Source organism: Vigna angularis, chromosome 2, assembly GCF_016808095.1.
Source record: "Vigna angularis cultivar LongXiaoDou No.4 chromosome 2, ASM1680809v1, whole genome shotgun sequence".
Taxonomy (NCBI): Eukaryota; Viridiplantae; Streptophyta; class Magnoliopsida; order Fabales; family Fabaceae; genus Vigna; species Vigna angularis.
Window position 1 is genome coordinate 8,219,603 of NC_068971.1, and position 17,255 is coordinate 8,236,857.

Consider the following 17,255-nt stretch of genomic DNA (forward strand, 5'->3'; position numbering starts at 1 on the left):
ATCAGTCGAAAATATACGGTATTTATGGGCAGTTAGTATTAAATATTAATGGTTTGATTCCTGTATCAAATATGAATATACCACATTATTGTCATATCCAATATGAATTAATGAGCTTCATTGTCATAAGTCCTATAAATATAGGGTTAATGTCCATGTAAAGACATCATTTTCTATCTTAATCTATTACAATAAAATATAGATGTCTTTATGAAACATATCTGAAGAGGATTGAAGATCAAAAGAGAGTCGAACAAGGAAGAACGACCGATCCTCAAACCAATTCAACCGAAACATTTTGGCACCCATTGTGGGGTCGAGCGGCATCCCCATGATTCCACGAGGAACCAGACGTGCGCTCGGTCTCGACATTGCTACTTCGAATCAATACCAGGTTTTGCAACAAGACTAAAATATTCCGAAATAATTTCTAAAGGCATATCTTTTGTTTTGAGAACTTTCAGGAAAGGTTCAGTCCTACGTTCAACCTTGACAGGGTTCCACTTTTCATTATAATTTATAAATTATAATATATTTGTTTAACTCATATTTTTTGAGTAAAAATATTCTGCACAGGAAGATTCAGTCATACTTTCAACTTTGACACACTTTTCATTATAATTTATAAATTATAATATATTTGTTTAACTCATATTTTTGTCAGTAAAAATATCCTGCACAGGAAGATTCAGTCCTACGTTCAACCTTATCAGGTTCTAGTGACTTTTTATTATAATTTATAATATATTGAAGTGTTTACTTAACACATATTTTTGTGAGTAAAAATATCATGTGCAGGAAGGTCCAGACTTACATTCGACCATGGTCTTCTGGTGACCAGCTCACTAGCAATCCTGGGCGGCCAAGTGATTGTGTCTTCTAGTGATTTACTCACTAGCAATCCCGGGCGGCCATACGAAGACATTCAACTATGGTCTTCTAGTGACCAGCTCACTAGCAATCTTGGGCGGCCAAGTGATAAGCTCATTTGTGTATTCTAGTGATCTACTCACTAGCAATCCCGGACGGCCATACGAAGACATTCAACTATGGTCTTCTAGTGACCAGCTCACTAGCAATCATGGGCGGCCAAGTGATCAGCTCACTTGTGTCTTCTGGTGATCTACTCACTAGCAATCCCGGATGCCCATACAAAGACATCCAACTATGGTCTGTTAGCCTTATACAGAAGAGAGATTACATTTTTAATATTATATTATTTAATATTATATCTTTCCCATTTATTTTATTTCTTTTAGTTAATATTATAAAGCAGTTAATATTCTGGAAGTGGTCCATTTTAAAACCGTTTTCAAACATGTGGGTGTGCCATTATTCCCACAATAATCTCTTTTAACGTTAAAAATACTCTGTGATGGTTTTTGTGGAGTAATATAGACTATAGAAAATTTCATATCAGGTCACTGAGCCTACTCTTTCCTTCGTATACATCACCATCGTGTTTTAAAAGCAAGGGTTCAGAAACCAGAAATTAGGCAAGCGTACAATAATGGCTGGAGGTTGGTCTTTCTGCTTCCGCTTTTATTCTTGTAAATCTGAATATGATTAAATGTGCTTATTTGATATATTTAGATTTATTGAATCTTCACTATGAATCTGTTACATATTCTTACATGGTCTTCTAGTGACCAGCTCAAACCGCTCCTACCACGACTCAACTACAAAAAGTTAAACCCCTTTGCACCTGCAAATAGCTGCTCGGGGCTTGGGGGCTTAATGTACTATACATGGGTAGCCGACCGTCCTAGGAGAGGACCATCTACATCGAGGGTAATTCAATGATTGTGAGCCAGGTAAGATGGATATCGTTAATGACCAATTAATACACTTGTTGGCCATATCAGTGGAAAATATACGGTATTTATGGGCAGTTAGCAGGTATATTATTAAATATTAATGGTTTGATTGTCGTATCAAATATGAATATATGACATTATTATCATATCCAATATGAATTAATGAGCTTGATTGTCATAAGCCCTATAAATATAGGGTTATTGTCCAGTTAAAGACATCATTTTCTATCTTAAATTATTACAAACATTTGCATTCTCAGAGAGGATTGAAGATCAAAAGAGAGCAAAACAAGGAAGGACAACCGACCCTCAGACCAATTCAACCGAAACAAATACCAAAAAACAAACTACTCCTATTAAATTATTTGTTTACATAATTTTTAACATATTTTTTTAGAAACAGATTTAAATATTAAAAACTGATTTTAAATCAGAAACAAGTTTAAAATCTATTTTAGAAAATATTAAATTTATTTAATATAAATTTTATTATTCAATTATTGCTCATTAATATCAAATTCAATTATTTATGATAAAACAAACTTTACATTTGAATTGCATGCTCTAACTTTTTTAATACAGAAAAACCAACTACTCCTATTAAATTATTTGTTTACATAAATTTTAACATGTTTTTTTAGAAACAGATTTAAATATTAAAAACTGATTTTAAATCAGAAATAAGTTTAAAATCTATTTTAAAAAGTATTAAATTTTATTTAATATAAATTTTATTATTTAATTATTGCTCATTAATATCAAATTCAATTATTTATGATAAAACAAACTTTACATTTTAATATTTATATGTAAGAACTATCCATTTTCATAAATATTATTTTATATCAAACTAAAATAAATAATTAGTATGTAAAGGCTTGAAAAAAAAAAAATATATATATATATATATATATAATTGATAAAATAAAAATATAAAGTAAAAAAATAATAAAATTTAGCCAAATATTAGTATCATATCATAAATGTGACATAACCACTTATTTTAAAAAAGTCCACCTATGATAATAAACTAAAATCATGCATTTTATGTGTAACCCAGTCATACTAATTTTATTTTCCATTTACTTAAAAGTTGACACGGATCAATCGTGTCAAATTCGCAAACACGCTGGTTCCGCACGCACGCACACGACACGAGCGAAAACCCAACCTCGTGAGACGTCTGTCTACTCGCATGCTTCACTCGCTCGCACGCTCACTCATCCCTAACCGGCCGGACTTCTTCCCTTTCCCGCTGCCGGACACTTGGAGTCACCGCAGTTCCCTAGTCTGAACTCTTTTCCGTCAGATCTCTCCCCTTCTCCGTCGATCTCGCCGGACCTCCGTGTCGGTCGCCGGGAATTGCGGAGTCAGTTCTGAAGATTTCGGTGAGGAGAAGACAGATCTGCCGGATAATTTGTTTTGATTTTCAATTTGGAGGTAAAATTAAGTATGTGAATTTTTTTCTCCTTGCAGCTCTATATGAGAAAATATGTGTGGTTAAGAAATTAAATGTGTCCCTATCTGGCCAGAAGAGCTAGTTCTTCGATGAATAAAAAATATTTAGAGTGAGTAGTTGTTAGTTTTAGTTCTGATAGTGTATGCAGTGGAGGATGCTGGGAAGTACTTCAAAATTTAAGGAAGAGGAAATTGTAGTGACTTTAGTTTTAAATGATCACTAAAATAACTTGACTAATTCTTGTTTTGTGCAGTTTGTGGAATTCCTGATTACATGAGCTTTTTGGTTTGAAATGGAGGCTGTTCCAAAAATTTTATGAGCAAATGATAGTTTTTAATTAAATTGAACAAAATTTGAAGAGTTGAGGGTTCAGACTTGGGATTATGGCAACCGATATGCAAAGGCTTGTGGGAACGAGTGAGGATGATGAAGAAATAGGAATGGATGTGAAGGATGAGGATGATGATGAAGATGATTATGAGGAAAATGGAGGCGAGCAGAGAAATGCTTCAGGGATGGTGGGGATTGATGGTGGAAATGAGATAGGAACTGCCACTGGTGACAACAGATTTGCACAGCACCAGCAGTTTCATGAACAAGCAGGTACCCCTGGTGGAGGTACTCGAAGATCTAGGCCAGTAGAAGAGAAAGAGAGAACAAAGCTAAGAGAGAGGCGCAGGAGGGCCATCACTGCAAGGATCTTGGCTGGGCTACGCAGGCATGGCAACTACAATCTAAGAGTTAGGGCTGACATAAATGATGTCATTGCTGCTCTAGCAAGGGAGGCTGGATGGGTGGTTCTTCCAGATGGTACTACTTTTCCCTCAAGATCTCAGGTAATTAATTATCTTGCAAGATGTAAGTTAAACTTTGTTTTTTCTGAGACTAAATCTGTAGTTGAATTTTGTGACTTTTGGTCTGCATCTGCAGGCATCATATGTACTTTCCCCAAGAATGGGAGGACTATGGCTTGATCATTATTGTTTTTCGTTAACCTGGTTATTTTACTTTGTAACTCCCCTATCAACAATATTTGTTTTGGAGGTCTCTGTTGCTGAAAAATATGTTTTGTTTATCTGCAGTGTATACATAGATACATGGTACTTACTGTGCAGTATAGTCAAGTTAAAATATTGTATATTTTAATGTCTTATTATTGTTGTGCATCTGCAAATTTCAGTTCTGACAAATCTCAGAAAAACTCCCACATTGGAAACTTTTCTTCTCAACCTTACAGGGTCAAAAGCCAGCTGGTGGTAATTCTACAATTCTCACTTCATCATCTTCCCATGTGGCTTCACAACAAACTCCATCCCCTTCTCTTAGGGGAGTTGCTTCTGGCTATCGGAGCCCTTTAGAGTATAGTGCATGTCAAACAAAAGGTGTTTTTATGCCAACTCCATCTCCTTATGATCTATCCTCAACTTCCCGATCTCAAACATCTATTGTAGGGGATGGAGAAGCACAAAGAGACAACCATCCTCTGATTAGTGGTTCAATTGATAATGCTGATGAGAAACAGGTATTTAATAAAGGCGTTTGACCAACATGTTAATTGTTTTTCTAAAGCTTCTTACTATTGTTGTGGTTACGGTGATAGGCAGATAGCATGAACTGGTGTCAATTTGATTATTCATTGTTATATCAGTACCCAGTTCACCATTCCTGCATGTATAGAAACACAACATGTTAGAATTAAAGGGATGAGAAGTAAAAGAATAAACACCTGAGTAGACAAACACAAAGGAGGGGCATAAGTTTGGAGCATAACTGTTTCCTGAGCTGGCTAGGAACAGTGGATGGTAGATAGTGCAAGGTAGGGATGAACTAAGAGGAAAGGTTTTAAGCTAGAGGTTCAGTGGATACGCAGAACTCTTGATTTATCTACTATTTTCTACATGCTCTGTTCTTGTAAAGAGCTAACCTTATTGTTTTTGTCAGTAGAAGTCAGTAGCATGAAAACTTGAAAAGAACCTGTGTCGGATAATTATCAAAAAGGGCACGTTAATTCTTTTTATTTTCAATGTAATTGTTTCAGTATGGTGCCTTTGGATGTTATATCTTGGCATTGTTTTATACTTCTTGTTTGCAGATTGCTGACTTGCCTGCTAGATTACCCGAGCGTGATTTGGCTGGTACCCCATATGTTCCAGTTTATGTGATGCTGCCGGTAAGCTATTAATTTACTCTTATTTTCACTAATATATTGAAGTTATGTTTCTTTTATATGCTTATATTGAGTAGTTCTTCATAATATATGGGTATGAAAAAAAAACCTGTAATTTTCTTAAGGAAATTATCTGTAAATATGAATCTAACATTATATTGGAACATTCTGTATATATTTTTGGCAGTTAGGGGTGATCAATATAAAATGTGAGCTTGTTGATCCTGATGGGTTGCTAAAGCAGCTGAGGGTGTTGAAATCGGTGCATGTTGACGGTGTTATGGTAGATTGTTGGTGGGGAATCGTGGAGGCCCATGCTCCACAAGAGTATAATTGGAATGGTTACAAGAGACTCTTTCAAATGGTGCGAGAAGTTAAGCTTAAGCTACAGGTACGTTTCATAGTTCAATCATTAAGTGCTCTCTTGCTGATTCGATCTGCCATGGGTGGTGATATGTCCTTTTGACACTTGGCTAGGTTGTTATGTCATTTCATGAATGTGGAGGAAATTTTGGTGATGATGTTTGTATTCCATTGCCGCATTGGGTTGCTGAAATTGGTAGGAGCAATCCTGACATTTTTTTCACTGATAGAGAGGGAAGGCACAACCCTGAATGTCTTTCTTGGGGAATAGATAAGGAACGGGTTTTAAGAGGTCGTACTGCTGTGGAGGTAATGATGACATTATGCAATGACAATAATAACAGTGTTAGACTGTTAATTTCTTAGTTTCAAATCATTTCCTTCCAAATAAATCAATTTGAATTATATATCAGATGTCTTTTGGGGCTAGGATTGAAGACTAGTTTCCATTTTTTTTACATTGATAAAATTAAGTGTGTTGTACTTTGTAGGTTTACTTTGATTTCATGAGAAGTTTCCGGGTAGAGTTTGATGAGTATTTTGAGGATGGCTTAATCTCCATGATTGAAGTTGGACTCGGTCCATGTGGAGAGCTAAGATATCCATCTTGTCCTGTAAAGCATGGTTGGAGATATCCTGGTATTGGTGAATTCCAGGTAATTAAGTGTATTATAGTTATCTATGTCTGTCAATTTTTAAGATTCTGTTTGTCCTTGCAAATGCTTCCTTAGCTCAAATGTATTTTTTTATTCTTGGATCTTTTTTTAACCAGTTTGCTCATCATCCCCCCATCCTGTGTACAGTGTTATGATCAGTATATGTTGAAAAGTCTTAGGAAAGCAGCAGAAGCAAGAGGTCACGCTATTTGGGCTAGAGGACCAGATAATGCTGGTACCTATAATTCTCAGCCACATGAAACAGGTTTCTTTTGTGATGGGGGTGATTATGATGGCTTCTATGGCAGGTTTTTTCTTAGCTGGTACTCTCAGGTTTTAGTTGATCATGGAAACCGGGTACTTTCTCTGGCAAAATTAGCTTTTGAGGGATCTTGTGTTACTGCAAAGGTAATTTAATAAAGAAATTTATTTTGGAGAAAATTTTGCAGTCCAAATCATGAAAAATTCTTTGATTCTTTTCTGCATCTAAAACTAATGATTTTGTCTTATAGTAGGTAAGGAATCAAATAATTGATCAGCCCTTATCTTATTTACGTGGTGTTAAATTTCAATTATTTGAAGTGTCACTTTTGAGAACTTATTTTCAGTGAAAAATATTGTTTTCTTGAGAAAATTTTAAGAACCAACCCTATCTTAAATTTATTTAGTGTGTGGGGATGGGTTCTTCAATAAGCGAAGTTTATCACAGAGGAAGGAATCATCTTTGGTAGACTGATCATGGATATTGCTAAGTAATAAATTTTCATCCACAAAAAAGAGCAACGGCCTTGTCTGCACCTTCCTTAACAAATTATAAGAGAAAAAATCATTTTTATAAAATTAATGCTACAGGTGTTGTGGCCTACTCCATTGTAAGAAAATATTCTAGTAAAAAAAGTTGGTAAAAAATAGGTCCCTAATCTTCATGATGTGGATTTGTGCTTGAAAATTACTTTCCCTTTATGTAAAATTTTTTACTTGGTTATTCAGATTGGTTTGTCCACCACTGACCAAGGGAGTGTTCTATTTTGACTGGTATCCATTAGTAATACACTTTTATCCACAATCAAAAAGAATAATTTTCTGCACCAAGCCCCATAAATAAGAACAAAAGAAAACCGTTCCAAAATGCTACTTTAAAGCTAATCCTATTTGACTAGGAGGTACACATTTGTTGGTATATTTTTTTAGTTATTGTGGTGCGTATCTCTTTTGGTCGTGTACAGTCTGATATATTTTAAGTTTTATACAGTTAGCAGGTATTTACTGGTGGTACAAGACTGCAAGTCATGCTACTGAATTAACTGCTGGGTACTATAACCCATGCAATCGTGATGGCTATGCTGCAATTATGACAATGTTAAAGATAAATGGAGTTAGCTTAAACATTCCTTGTGTTGAGTTGCACACATTAAACCAACATGAGGGTTTTCCAGAGACATTTGCAGATCCTGAGGGATTAGTCTGGCAAGTACGTGTCTAATCTTTGCCAAACTTTATACTTTTGTCTGATTAGCGTCATGTATAAGCAATTTAATTAGGAAGAATTTGTTGGAATAATTTATGTGTGTTGGTCTAATATATAGAAAGAATCATTTACACTGAATATTATTTCAAAAATTAAGGCCGATTAATGTAAAGTGTACCCCTGATTGGCTGATGGTGTATTGCAGGTGTTGAATGCCGGTTGGGATGTTGACCTACCAGTTACTAGTCAGAATGGATTTCCTTGCCTAAACAGAGTCAGCTATAACAAGGTTTTGGATCATGCCAAGCCCATGAATGATCCAGATGGAAGGCACTTTTCATCGTTTACTTACCTGAGGCTTAGTCCACTTCTTATGGAACGACAAAACTTCATAGAGTTTGAACGATTTGTCAAAAGGATGCATGGTAAGTTGATGAATATTTCAAATGTATCTTTAGGCTCTTCTTGATTTATGGAAATATCTATCGAGGAAAGACCAAATTTGTTTCATAGTTATATAGTTCAGCAGCTACTCATTTTTTATTGAACTCTGGATGTCGTTATTTGCTCCTACTGGCAGTGTTCTTTGGTCCACCTAGCATGAGCCTATTATCTGATTGGAATCTTTAGCAATGCCTATTATCTGATTGGAATCATTTACCAAGTAATTTTATATGAAAGTTAATCAGTTATTAGAACACCGAAACGTATATGCTAAAGTTGTTGCTAGCTTTTAGGACATTGATCATATTAGGGTTGTTGACTGCACTATTTCTCATTGCAGGGGAAGCTGTTCTTGATCTTCAGGTATAACCCATGAAAAATAGGATTTGTATTTGTAATTCCCCTGACAAAATGGTTGGGGTATTCTGCTACAGAATAGGAAAAATAGGATTGTTATTTGCTGCGGCACATATTTGTTAGTCATCTAGTTTGACTAGAATGAGCTTTTGTTCTTCCCCCTTCTTCTGGGATTAAACAAGTCACATAAGAGATGTATAATTTACCCATGCCACTCATTAACCTTATTAGCCAGTGTACAATTGTTTGTACAACTATTGCACTTGCAACTTTATAGCACACCCATATAGATGATGATATGATGAACTGCTTAGGTCAGTTTCATGCAGCTTTTTACTCTTACAACAAATAATGTTAATTGTCAGATTGCCTCTGAACTGTCATGTAAGGAGCTGTAGATAGGTTGCATACTAAAGTTTTAATCTAGTAATCATAATTTTGAAATCAAGAATTTGTTTGACATTTTTGTTGGTTTTGAGACTAAGTTTATATGTTATAATTACACCAATATCATATAATTTAAATGATGTCTAGTATACATTTATTCATTAAATTTATCTTGAACAATGACTTAAGATTGAAACTGTAAAATAATTCTAGAGGGCTTGATTGATCCCTCTCACAATCTTCTATTTATAAGAATAAATTGATACACAAATACATGATAAATAGGGTAACCCTAGGCACAATATAATCATGATAAATAGGGTAATCCTAGACATAATATAATCATGATAAATAGGGTAACCCTTGACACACTATAATGATGATAAAATAGGATAAATATCCTAACACTCCCCCTCAAGCTGGAGCATACAAATTGTATGTACCAAGCTTGGAACAAATAAACTCAATCCGAGGACCCCTTAATGACTTGGTCAATACATCTGCGAGTTGATCGTTTGACCCAATAAACTCAGTACATATTTCTTTGGTCAACAACTTTTCACGAACAAAATGACAATCAATTTCTATATGTTTAGTCCTCTCGTGAAACACTGGATTTGATGCAATGTGGAGAGCAGCTTGATTGTCGCAATACATCTTCATAGTATGGATGTCACAAAATTTAACCTCTTGAAGGAATTGTTTCACCCATATAAGTTCACATGTTAGTGATGCCATTGCCCTATACTCGGCTTCCGCGGTTGATCGAGCTACTACATTCTGTTTCTTACTTTTCCATGAAATAATGTTTCCTCCCAGAAAAACACAATATCCTGTTGTAGACCGTCTATCAATAGGTGAACCTGCCCAATCTGCATCACAATACCCAAAGACATGAATGCTTCCTTTATCTTCATATAACAATCCTTGCCCGGGAGCCTTCTTTACATACCTTAGAATGCGAATGAGAGCATTCCAATGGTCAATACATGGAGCCTGCATGAACTGACTAACCACTCCAACTGCAAAGGATAGATCTGGCCTTGTAATAGTGAGATAAATCAGTTTGCCAACCAGCCTCCTATACCTCTCTGGATCGGAGAATAATTCACCTTCTTCTGTCCTTAATTTCTGGTTTGGGTCCATGGGACTGTCTACCGGTCTACAATCAATCATGCCTGTTTCTTGTAATATATCAAGAGCATACTTCCTTTGGGAGATTACAACTCCATCTTTTGATTGCGCTACTTCAATGCCTAAGAAATATTTGAGACTTCCAAGATCCTTGGTTTGAAAATGTCTACACAAGTACTCTTTTAGTTGAGATATTCCAACAGCATCATTTCCTGTAATGACAATATCATCAACATATACTATTAAGTAAACACATTTCCCGAGAGAAGAATGACAATAAAAAATTGAATGGTCTGCTTCACTGCGTTTTAGCCCAAATTTTTGAACAATGGAGCTAAACTTTCCAAACCAAGCACGTGGGGATTGCTTGAGGCCATATAGAGATCGATGCAATTTGTATACCATACCAGACTCCCCCTGAGCAACAAACCCTGGAGGTTGCTCCATATAAACTTCTTCCTCAAGATCACCATGTAGGAAGGCATTCTTGATATCCAATTGATGAAGTGGCTAGTGACGAATGGCTGCCATGGCAAAGAAGAGACCAATAGTAGTCATCTTGGCTACAGGAGAGAAAGTGTCACAATAATCAAGACCATAAACCTGAGTGTAACCTTTTGCAACAAGCCGAGCTTTGAGCCGATCAATTTCACCATCAGGGCCAACTTTAACTGCATACACCCATCAACAACCAACCGCCTTTTTTCCTGGGGGAAGGGGCACCAGCTCCCAAGTATTACTGTGGTCAAGAGCCTGCATTTCTGCAATCATAGCTTGTCGCCATCCAGGATGATCAAGTGCTTCTTTCACATTCTTGGGTATAACAACAGAGGACACTGAGGATAAAAGAGAAAAATAGGAGGGCGACAATCGATGATAGCTTAGAAAATTATAAATGGGATGAGGGTTCCGAGTGGAACGAGTACCTTTTCTGAGGGCAATAGGCCATGCTGAATCATTTGCACCAGGAGGCGTGGGAGGAGGTGACGAGGGAGAAGAATCTGAAGTAGGAGATTCACCATTGTCTTGGGGAGGTGGACTATCCATTGGGGCCCTGTGTGGGATGATCTCAGTATGTGGAGAAACAGGTGTAGAAGGATTGTGATCATGACTGGGAATGACAGAGACAGTGGAGCTATTTGACTCAACCATTGGAATAGGAAGGACCTGCTGGAGGATAGAAACATCCTGAACAGATGGAGAGAAGTAAGGAGTCTGTTCAAAGAATGTGACATTGGCAGACATGTAATACTTCTTAGTTTCAGGAGAGTAACACCGATATCCTTTTTGAAGTCGAGAATAGCCTAAGAAGACACATTTGAGAGCGCGAACGGAGAGTTTGTCTAGACCTGGAGACATGTCATGAACAAAACATACACAGCCAAACACTCGGGGAGATGTATGAAAGAGAGGATCATTAGGAAACAAAATGGAGAAAGGGACTTTATTATCAAGAGAGGAGGAGGGCATCCTATTAATAAGATAACATGCAGTTAAGATGGCATCCCCCCAGTGATGGACAGGAATATGGGCACCAAGCAAAAGGGTACGAGCAGTTTCAACCAAGTGTCTATTTTTTCGTTCTGCTATACCATTTTGTTGTGGTGTATGAGGACAAGTAGACTGATGTAAGATACCATGGGAACTCAAGATGGCAGAAAAGGAGGATGAAAAATACTCTTTGGCATTATCACTTCTTAATATTTTGATTACTTGACCAAATTGATTCTTGATTTCATTCAAAAAGGATGTAAAGATAGCTAACAATTCAGAACGATTTTTCATAAGATAAACCCAAGTACATCTTGAATATTCATCAATAAAGGTAACAAAATATCTATAACCAAAGGAGGAGATACGACTAGGTCCCCATATATCAGAATGGATGATGGAAAAACTAGAATTACATATTGATTGAGACCTTTTAGGAAAGGAAGATCTAACATGTTTTCCTAATTGACATGACTCACATTCTAAGGTTTGGAGACCACTAAGTTCAGGACACATCTTTTTTTAATTTGGACAAATGAGGATGGCCAAGTCGATCATGTAGCACTTTAGGATTAAGAGCAGCAACACAAGACACCCTTGGACGAGATCCAAAATGGTATAATCCGCCAGCTTCATATCCTTCTCCAATCTGTCTCCCCGAACCACGCTCCTGTATAACAAAAGATTTATGATCAAAGGTTATTGAACAATTTAACATTTTAGTCAACTGGCTTAAGGAAATTAAATTAAAAGGACAATTAGGGACAAAAAGGACTGAGTTGAGATTGAGGGAGGGAGACAAAGAAACATGACCGACTCCTTTGGAAGAAGTTTTAGATCCATTTGCAAGGGTTATGAAATGAGGTTTTTCTCGAAAGGAAATAGATGAGAACAAAGAGGTATTACCAGAAATGTGATCAGAAGCACCTGAGTCAATTACCCATGAATTTTGACATTCCATAGATTGAGAAACGCAGGCTGTTGATGTATTGGGAGATTGAGATGGTTGTGCCAAGCTGTTAGACTTTAACCTTAAATACTCTTGATATTCATCCTCAGAAAACATAGAAGTAGAGGTTTCAGTTTTCAAAGTGGAAGTTTCAGTCTTCGAAATATTGGCGGTTTTGGAAGGGAAACCATGTAAGGAGTAGCAATTCTCTTGAGTATGACCCATCCTTTTACAATATGTGCATTGAGTACGTCCCCGACCTCCTCGTCCTCTTCCTCTAGTGCCACGTCCTCCTCTTCCTCGTGTGGCAACCATGACAGATGGTTCCACTAGTTCATGCGCTTCTTGAGTTTGAGATACCGGGACACGCAGAAGGCGAGTGGTCAATGTTTCCATAGAGGGGACCTCATGACTAGTTAGAAGTTGATCTCTGAGATGATCAAAATCGGGATGTAGGGCACGAAGGATCAACACCATGTAGAATTTGTCTAGTTTCTTTTTTATATCCTCTAATGGATCTACTTCCAAAAACATCCTAAGTTCTTCGACAGCAGATTGGGCTTCAGTCATGAAGGACACCATATCATGGTCTGTCATTTTAAGAGATGCAAGTTTATTCGTAGTGTCATAGAGACGTTGAATATCGTTGGCATAAATGCTTTGGGCTTTCTTCCAAAAGGAGTGACAAGTTTTGAAAGCCCTCAAAGATACAAAAAGTTTGGGTTCCACTGATTGCCATAACAGGGCACACAACTGGAAATCTGCTTGTTTCCACTGATCAGCTTTTTCAGTAGGCACATGGCTTCCATCTCGCTCAAGGTGGTCATAATGCCCTTGGCCAAGGAACCACATTTCAACGGCAGCAGACCATGATAGATAATTTTTTCCATTTAGCTTCTCGGAGGTAATTGATGGACTTCCAGAGAAGGAAAGAGTACTGCCAGACGCCATTTCTGAAGAAGACGAATAGTACTAACGAAGAACAAGAAAACCCTAAGGGTTTAGACGAAGGAAACTTTGACAGTGATGGACGACGGTGGCCGGCAATGGCGGGCGGTGGCCGGCGGTGACGGTGGCCGGACGGTGGCCGGAGACGGTGGCCGGACGGTGGCCGGCGACGGCCGACGGTGGCCGGCGGCGGGCAGCGGCGGGCAGTGGCGGGCGACAAAGAACTGTGGCGCCGGACAAATATATATTACGAGACAGAAACCAGAGCGGGATCGACCCGCTCTGATACCAACTTAAGATTGAAACTGTAAAATAATTCTAGAGGGCTTGATTGATCCCTCTCACAATCTTCTATTTATAAGAATAAATTGATACACAAATACATGATAAATAGGGTAACCCTAGACACAATATAATCATGATAAATAGGGTAATTCTAGACATAATATAATCATGATAAATAGGGTAACCCTTGACACACTATAATGATGATAAAATAGGATAAATATCCTAACACAATGGATAACATAATTACATCCCATAATATGTGGTAAGGCTTGATTGTATTTTTGAATATAATTGTATGAAACATCTATAATTTTTATTTCAAATCATCAGCACAGTACGTACATTGCATAGTTTTAACCTTGAGAATGTCATTTTTTTCTCAGGAGTTGTCATCATACATGGCGAGAACTTGCCGTGATACAGATTGCCTAAGCTAGTGTAAATAAAAAGAATAAAGTAAATATTGTTTGACAACATTAAATAGAAATGAATAGAAAAAAAATGAAAGTAATGAATATGATAAGTGATATAATACAAAAGTAAACAAGGGATGTGGTGAGTGTCAAAAAACAGGATTCTGAAAATGATCAAATTTAGAATAAAAATAACTTGCAACAAACTCTGCAAAAAAAAAAAATAGTATTTCCAGAGAAAAAAAAATCCATTTAGTAACAATTTTAAATTTCAGAATACAAATTTTTATAGCCAAACAGAAGCAACGTTTTTAATTACAAATGTTATTTTATATTCTCAAACACGGAACATATTTCATTTGAAAACAATTGATTTGATAAACATACTAAAAAAATAGTTTCAAATGGAACAATACTACATGTGTAAAATAAAATAAATGAAAACAATACTCCATATTACATATTATACAAAGAGACAAGTAATCTTTTTCATACGGGAATCAAGCCAATTTTTAATTAAGCAATAGCTTGGTCCAAGATAATACAGTGAAGTGATTTTGTACCTGAAATATATTTCACCACAAAATTTATTTTTATATTTGAAAAATGAGAGCTCTCGATCAGGGTTAAAAATATCCACATTTTTTTATGGGTCATTTTTTCAAGTAAAAAATATTTTTTAAATGAGAAAGAAAAATAAAATAAAATAAACTTCATCCACATGAAAAAAAAAAGTTTTAATTGCTTCAATATTTTTTACTCATGACAAAAAAAAAACAAATCCATATTTTTAGATGTTAACACTAATATAAGTAATGATATTTTAAATATATATGGATTTGATAGTTTTTTATTTTAAAAATCCAAAATTAAGGTGTGATTGAGTCTATTCCAACTATGCAAAATTAAGTCAAGTTGGATCTAGATATGATATTGATAATTTAAGCTTAAATTATACAAGTTTGAATCGAATTAAGTTTAAGTTATGCATTATTAAGACAACCGAGACTCTCTTGAATCCACATCATAGTAAGTTAGGATAGATAGATGATGTGTCGAGTCTAGGTTAACCAAATCACGAGTTAAGATAGTCAAAATCATGTTTAACTAAGTCGAGTAAACTCAAATTAAATTAATTTGATCGTGACTTAAATCAAGCTGAGTTAACTTGAGTCTGAGTCAGATTAGGTCCAAAGTTAGATTGGACCTTAGTAAAAAAATGTTAAATTATACCTTAGTCAAAAAAATGTCAAAGTTAGAATCAATTTGGATTAAAATGAGACTAATTAATGTGGATTGGGTTGAATCTATGTTAAGTTGAATTGGGTTGGGTTTAGATTTGAGTGTTGTGATTAAATTAAGTTAAGCCTAGTTTAGTCTGGGCATCCTAAGCTAAATTATTAAGTTGAATCATGTTGACTGCAAGTGAGATTAGATTTAAGTAAAAAATACATCAAGTTAGATAAGCCTAAACCATTAAAAGTCGAAAGTCGAATCAAAGCTAACTTATGTTAAGTCAAATTTGGTCTAGATAGATTGTGCTAAACCTTAATCTTGCAATTAATTTTCAAATAATAAAAATTAGTCAAAAATCAATTTTTACAATTAATATAAAATATTTAGAGATTAATTTATAGTTTAAAATATTTTTAAAGTTTATACAATTTTAAAAAATATTCATAAATTAATTAAGATTTTGTTTTAATAGCTAAGTCCATTTTGGTTCTAACTATAAACGAATTTATGTAGGAGATTTGATACTATAACTTTTTTAATTCACTCATCTAACAAATAAAAAAAGTTTTATTTTAAAGGTTAGTAGAAATTAATCTGTAAACCATGAATCAAATTAAATTATATTAAGGTGAATTTTAAGTGCTGTATACATTTCACAATTCGTTTTTCTTCTCTTTGACTATAAATTATTATATGGTTTAATGTCTCAATATGTTCCTATTTTCGTCCCAAATTTGAAATAGGTCCCTGTTATATTTGAAGTCTTAATTAGATCCTTATTTTTGTTAATTTGATGCAAATAAATCTTTTTCGTCAATTTCAAAAAACGGCGTTAAGGAGTGCGTGACGTGGCGTGTGTGAATTCAATTTTTTAAGGTTTAATATCTCAATAGGTCCCTATTTTCGTCCCAAATTTGAAATAAGTCCCTGTTATATTTGAATTCAAAATTTTGAATTCACATTTGGGACGAAAATAGGGACCTATTTCAAATATAACAGGGACCTATTTCAAATTTGGGACGAAAATAAGGACCTTTTGAGACATTAAACCATAAAAAATTGAATTCACACACGCCACGTCACACACTCCTTAACGCCGTTTTTTGAAATTGACGGAAAGGATTTATTTGCATCAAACTAACAAAAATAAGGATCTAATTAAGACTTCAAATATAACATGGACCTATTTCAAATTTGGGACGAAAATAGGAACTTATTGAGACATTAAACCTTATTATATTAAATCCTTGGTACTATATTTTGAGTCAAGTTGTTTTATAGGATCCAATTTTTTATTTCTCTTTTCTGGAGATGATATGTTCTGTATTAATTTAACCTCAATTTAAGTTTAAACACAATCAAACCATAAATAAGTATCCTTCTACAAAAATAACAACAACAGTGCATAAACATTAACATTTCAAAAGATATAAAATTGATTTAAAAAATTAAAGAAAAATGTTAGAAAAATTATAAATTCAACTAAAACTAACACCCAACTAGGGATGACAAAAAAATCTGCACTCGCAGATATCCGCAGATAAAATCCACGACGTATAGTTGGTATTCGCGGATATTTACTATCCACGGGTCGAGTGCGGGTATTATACTATCCGTATCCGTGGATATCCGCTTTCCGGAAAAAATAAAAATAAAAATTTAATTTATATTTTATTAA

At 35.3% G+C, this 17,255-nt stretch overlaps 1 protein-coding gene across 2 annotated transcripts; it reads left to right on the plus strand.

Moving 5' to 3' along the window:
* Window positions 1-2,919: 2,919 nt before the first annotated feature.
* Window positions 2,920-9,095, plus strand: LOC108321171 (beta-amylase 7). Of its 2 annotated transcripts, XM_017552842.2 has the most exons (12): window positions 2,920-3,257; window positions 3,530-4,112; window positions 4,514-4,658; window positions 4,728-4,798; window positions 5,369-5,446; window positions 5,631-5,834; window positions 5,921-6,115; window positions 6,298-6,462; window positions 6,610-6,870; window positions 7,715-7,933; window positions 8,136-8,355; window positions 8,715-9,095. In XM_017552842.2, exons 2-12 carry the CDS (start codon window positions 3,660-3,662, stop codon window positions 8,741-8,743), a joined length of 2,040 nt encoding a protein of 679 aa, XP_017408331.1. In that variant the 5' UTR covers window positions 2,920-3,257; window positions 3,530-3,659; the 3' UTR covers window positions 8,744-9,095. The 2 variants fall into 2 exon arrangements, with proteins under 2 accessions (XP_017408331.1, XP_017408330.1); XM_017552841.2 differs by having other exon boundaries at window positions 4,514-4,798.
* The last annotated feature ends 8,160 nt before the right edge of the window (window positions 9,096-17,255 follow it).

What these genes read in the sequence shown, in the direction of transcription:
- LOC108321171 (XM_017552841.2), top strand. Translation starts at nt 3,660, where the DNA reads ATGGCAACCGATATGCAAAGGCTTGTGGGAACGAGTGAGGATGATGAA. An exon ending in CTGGTATTGGTGAATTCCAG is followed by an intron (nt 6,463 to 6,609) that starts GTAATTAAGTGT and finishes TCCTGTGTACAG; the next exon opens with TGTTATGATCAGTATATGTT. An exon ending in ATTTGTCAAAAGGATGCATG is followed by an intron (nt 8,356 to 8,714) that starts GTAAGTTGATGA and finishes TTCTCATTGCAG; the next exon opens with GGGAAGCTGTTCTTGATCTT.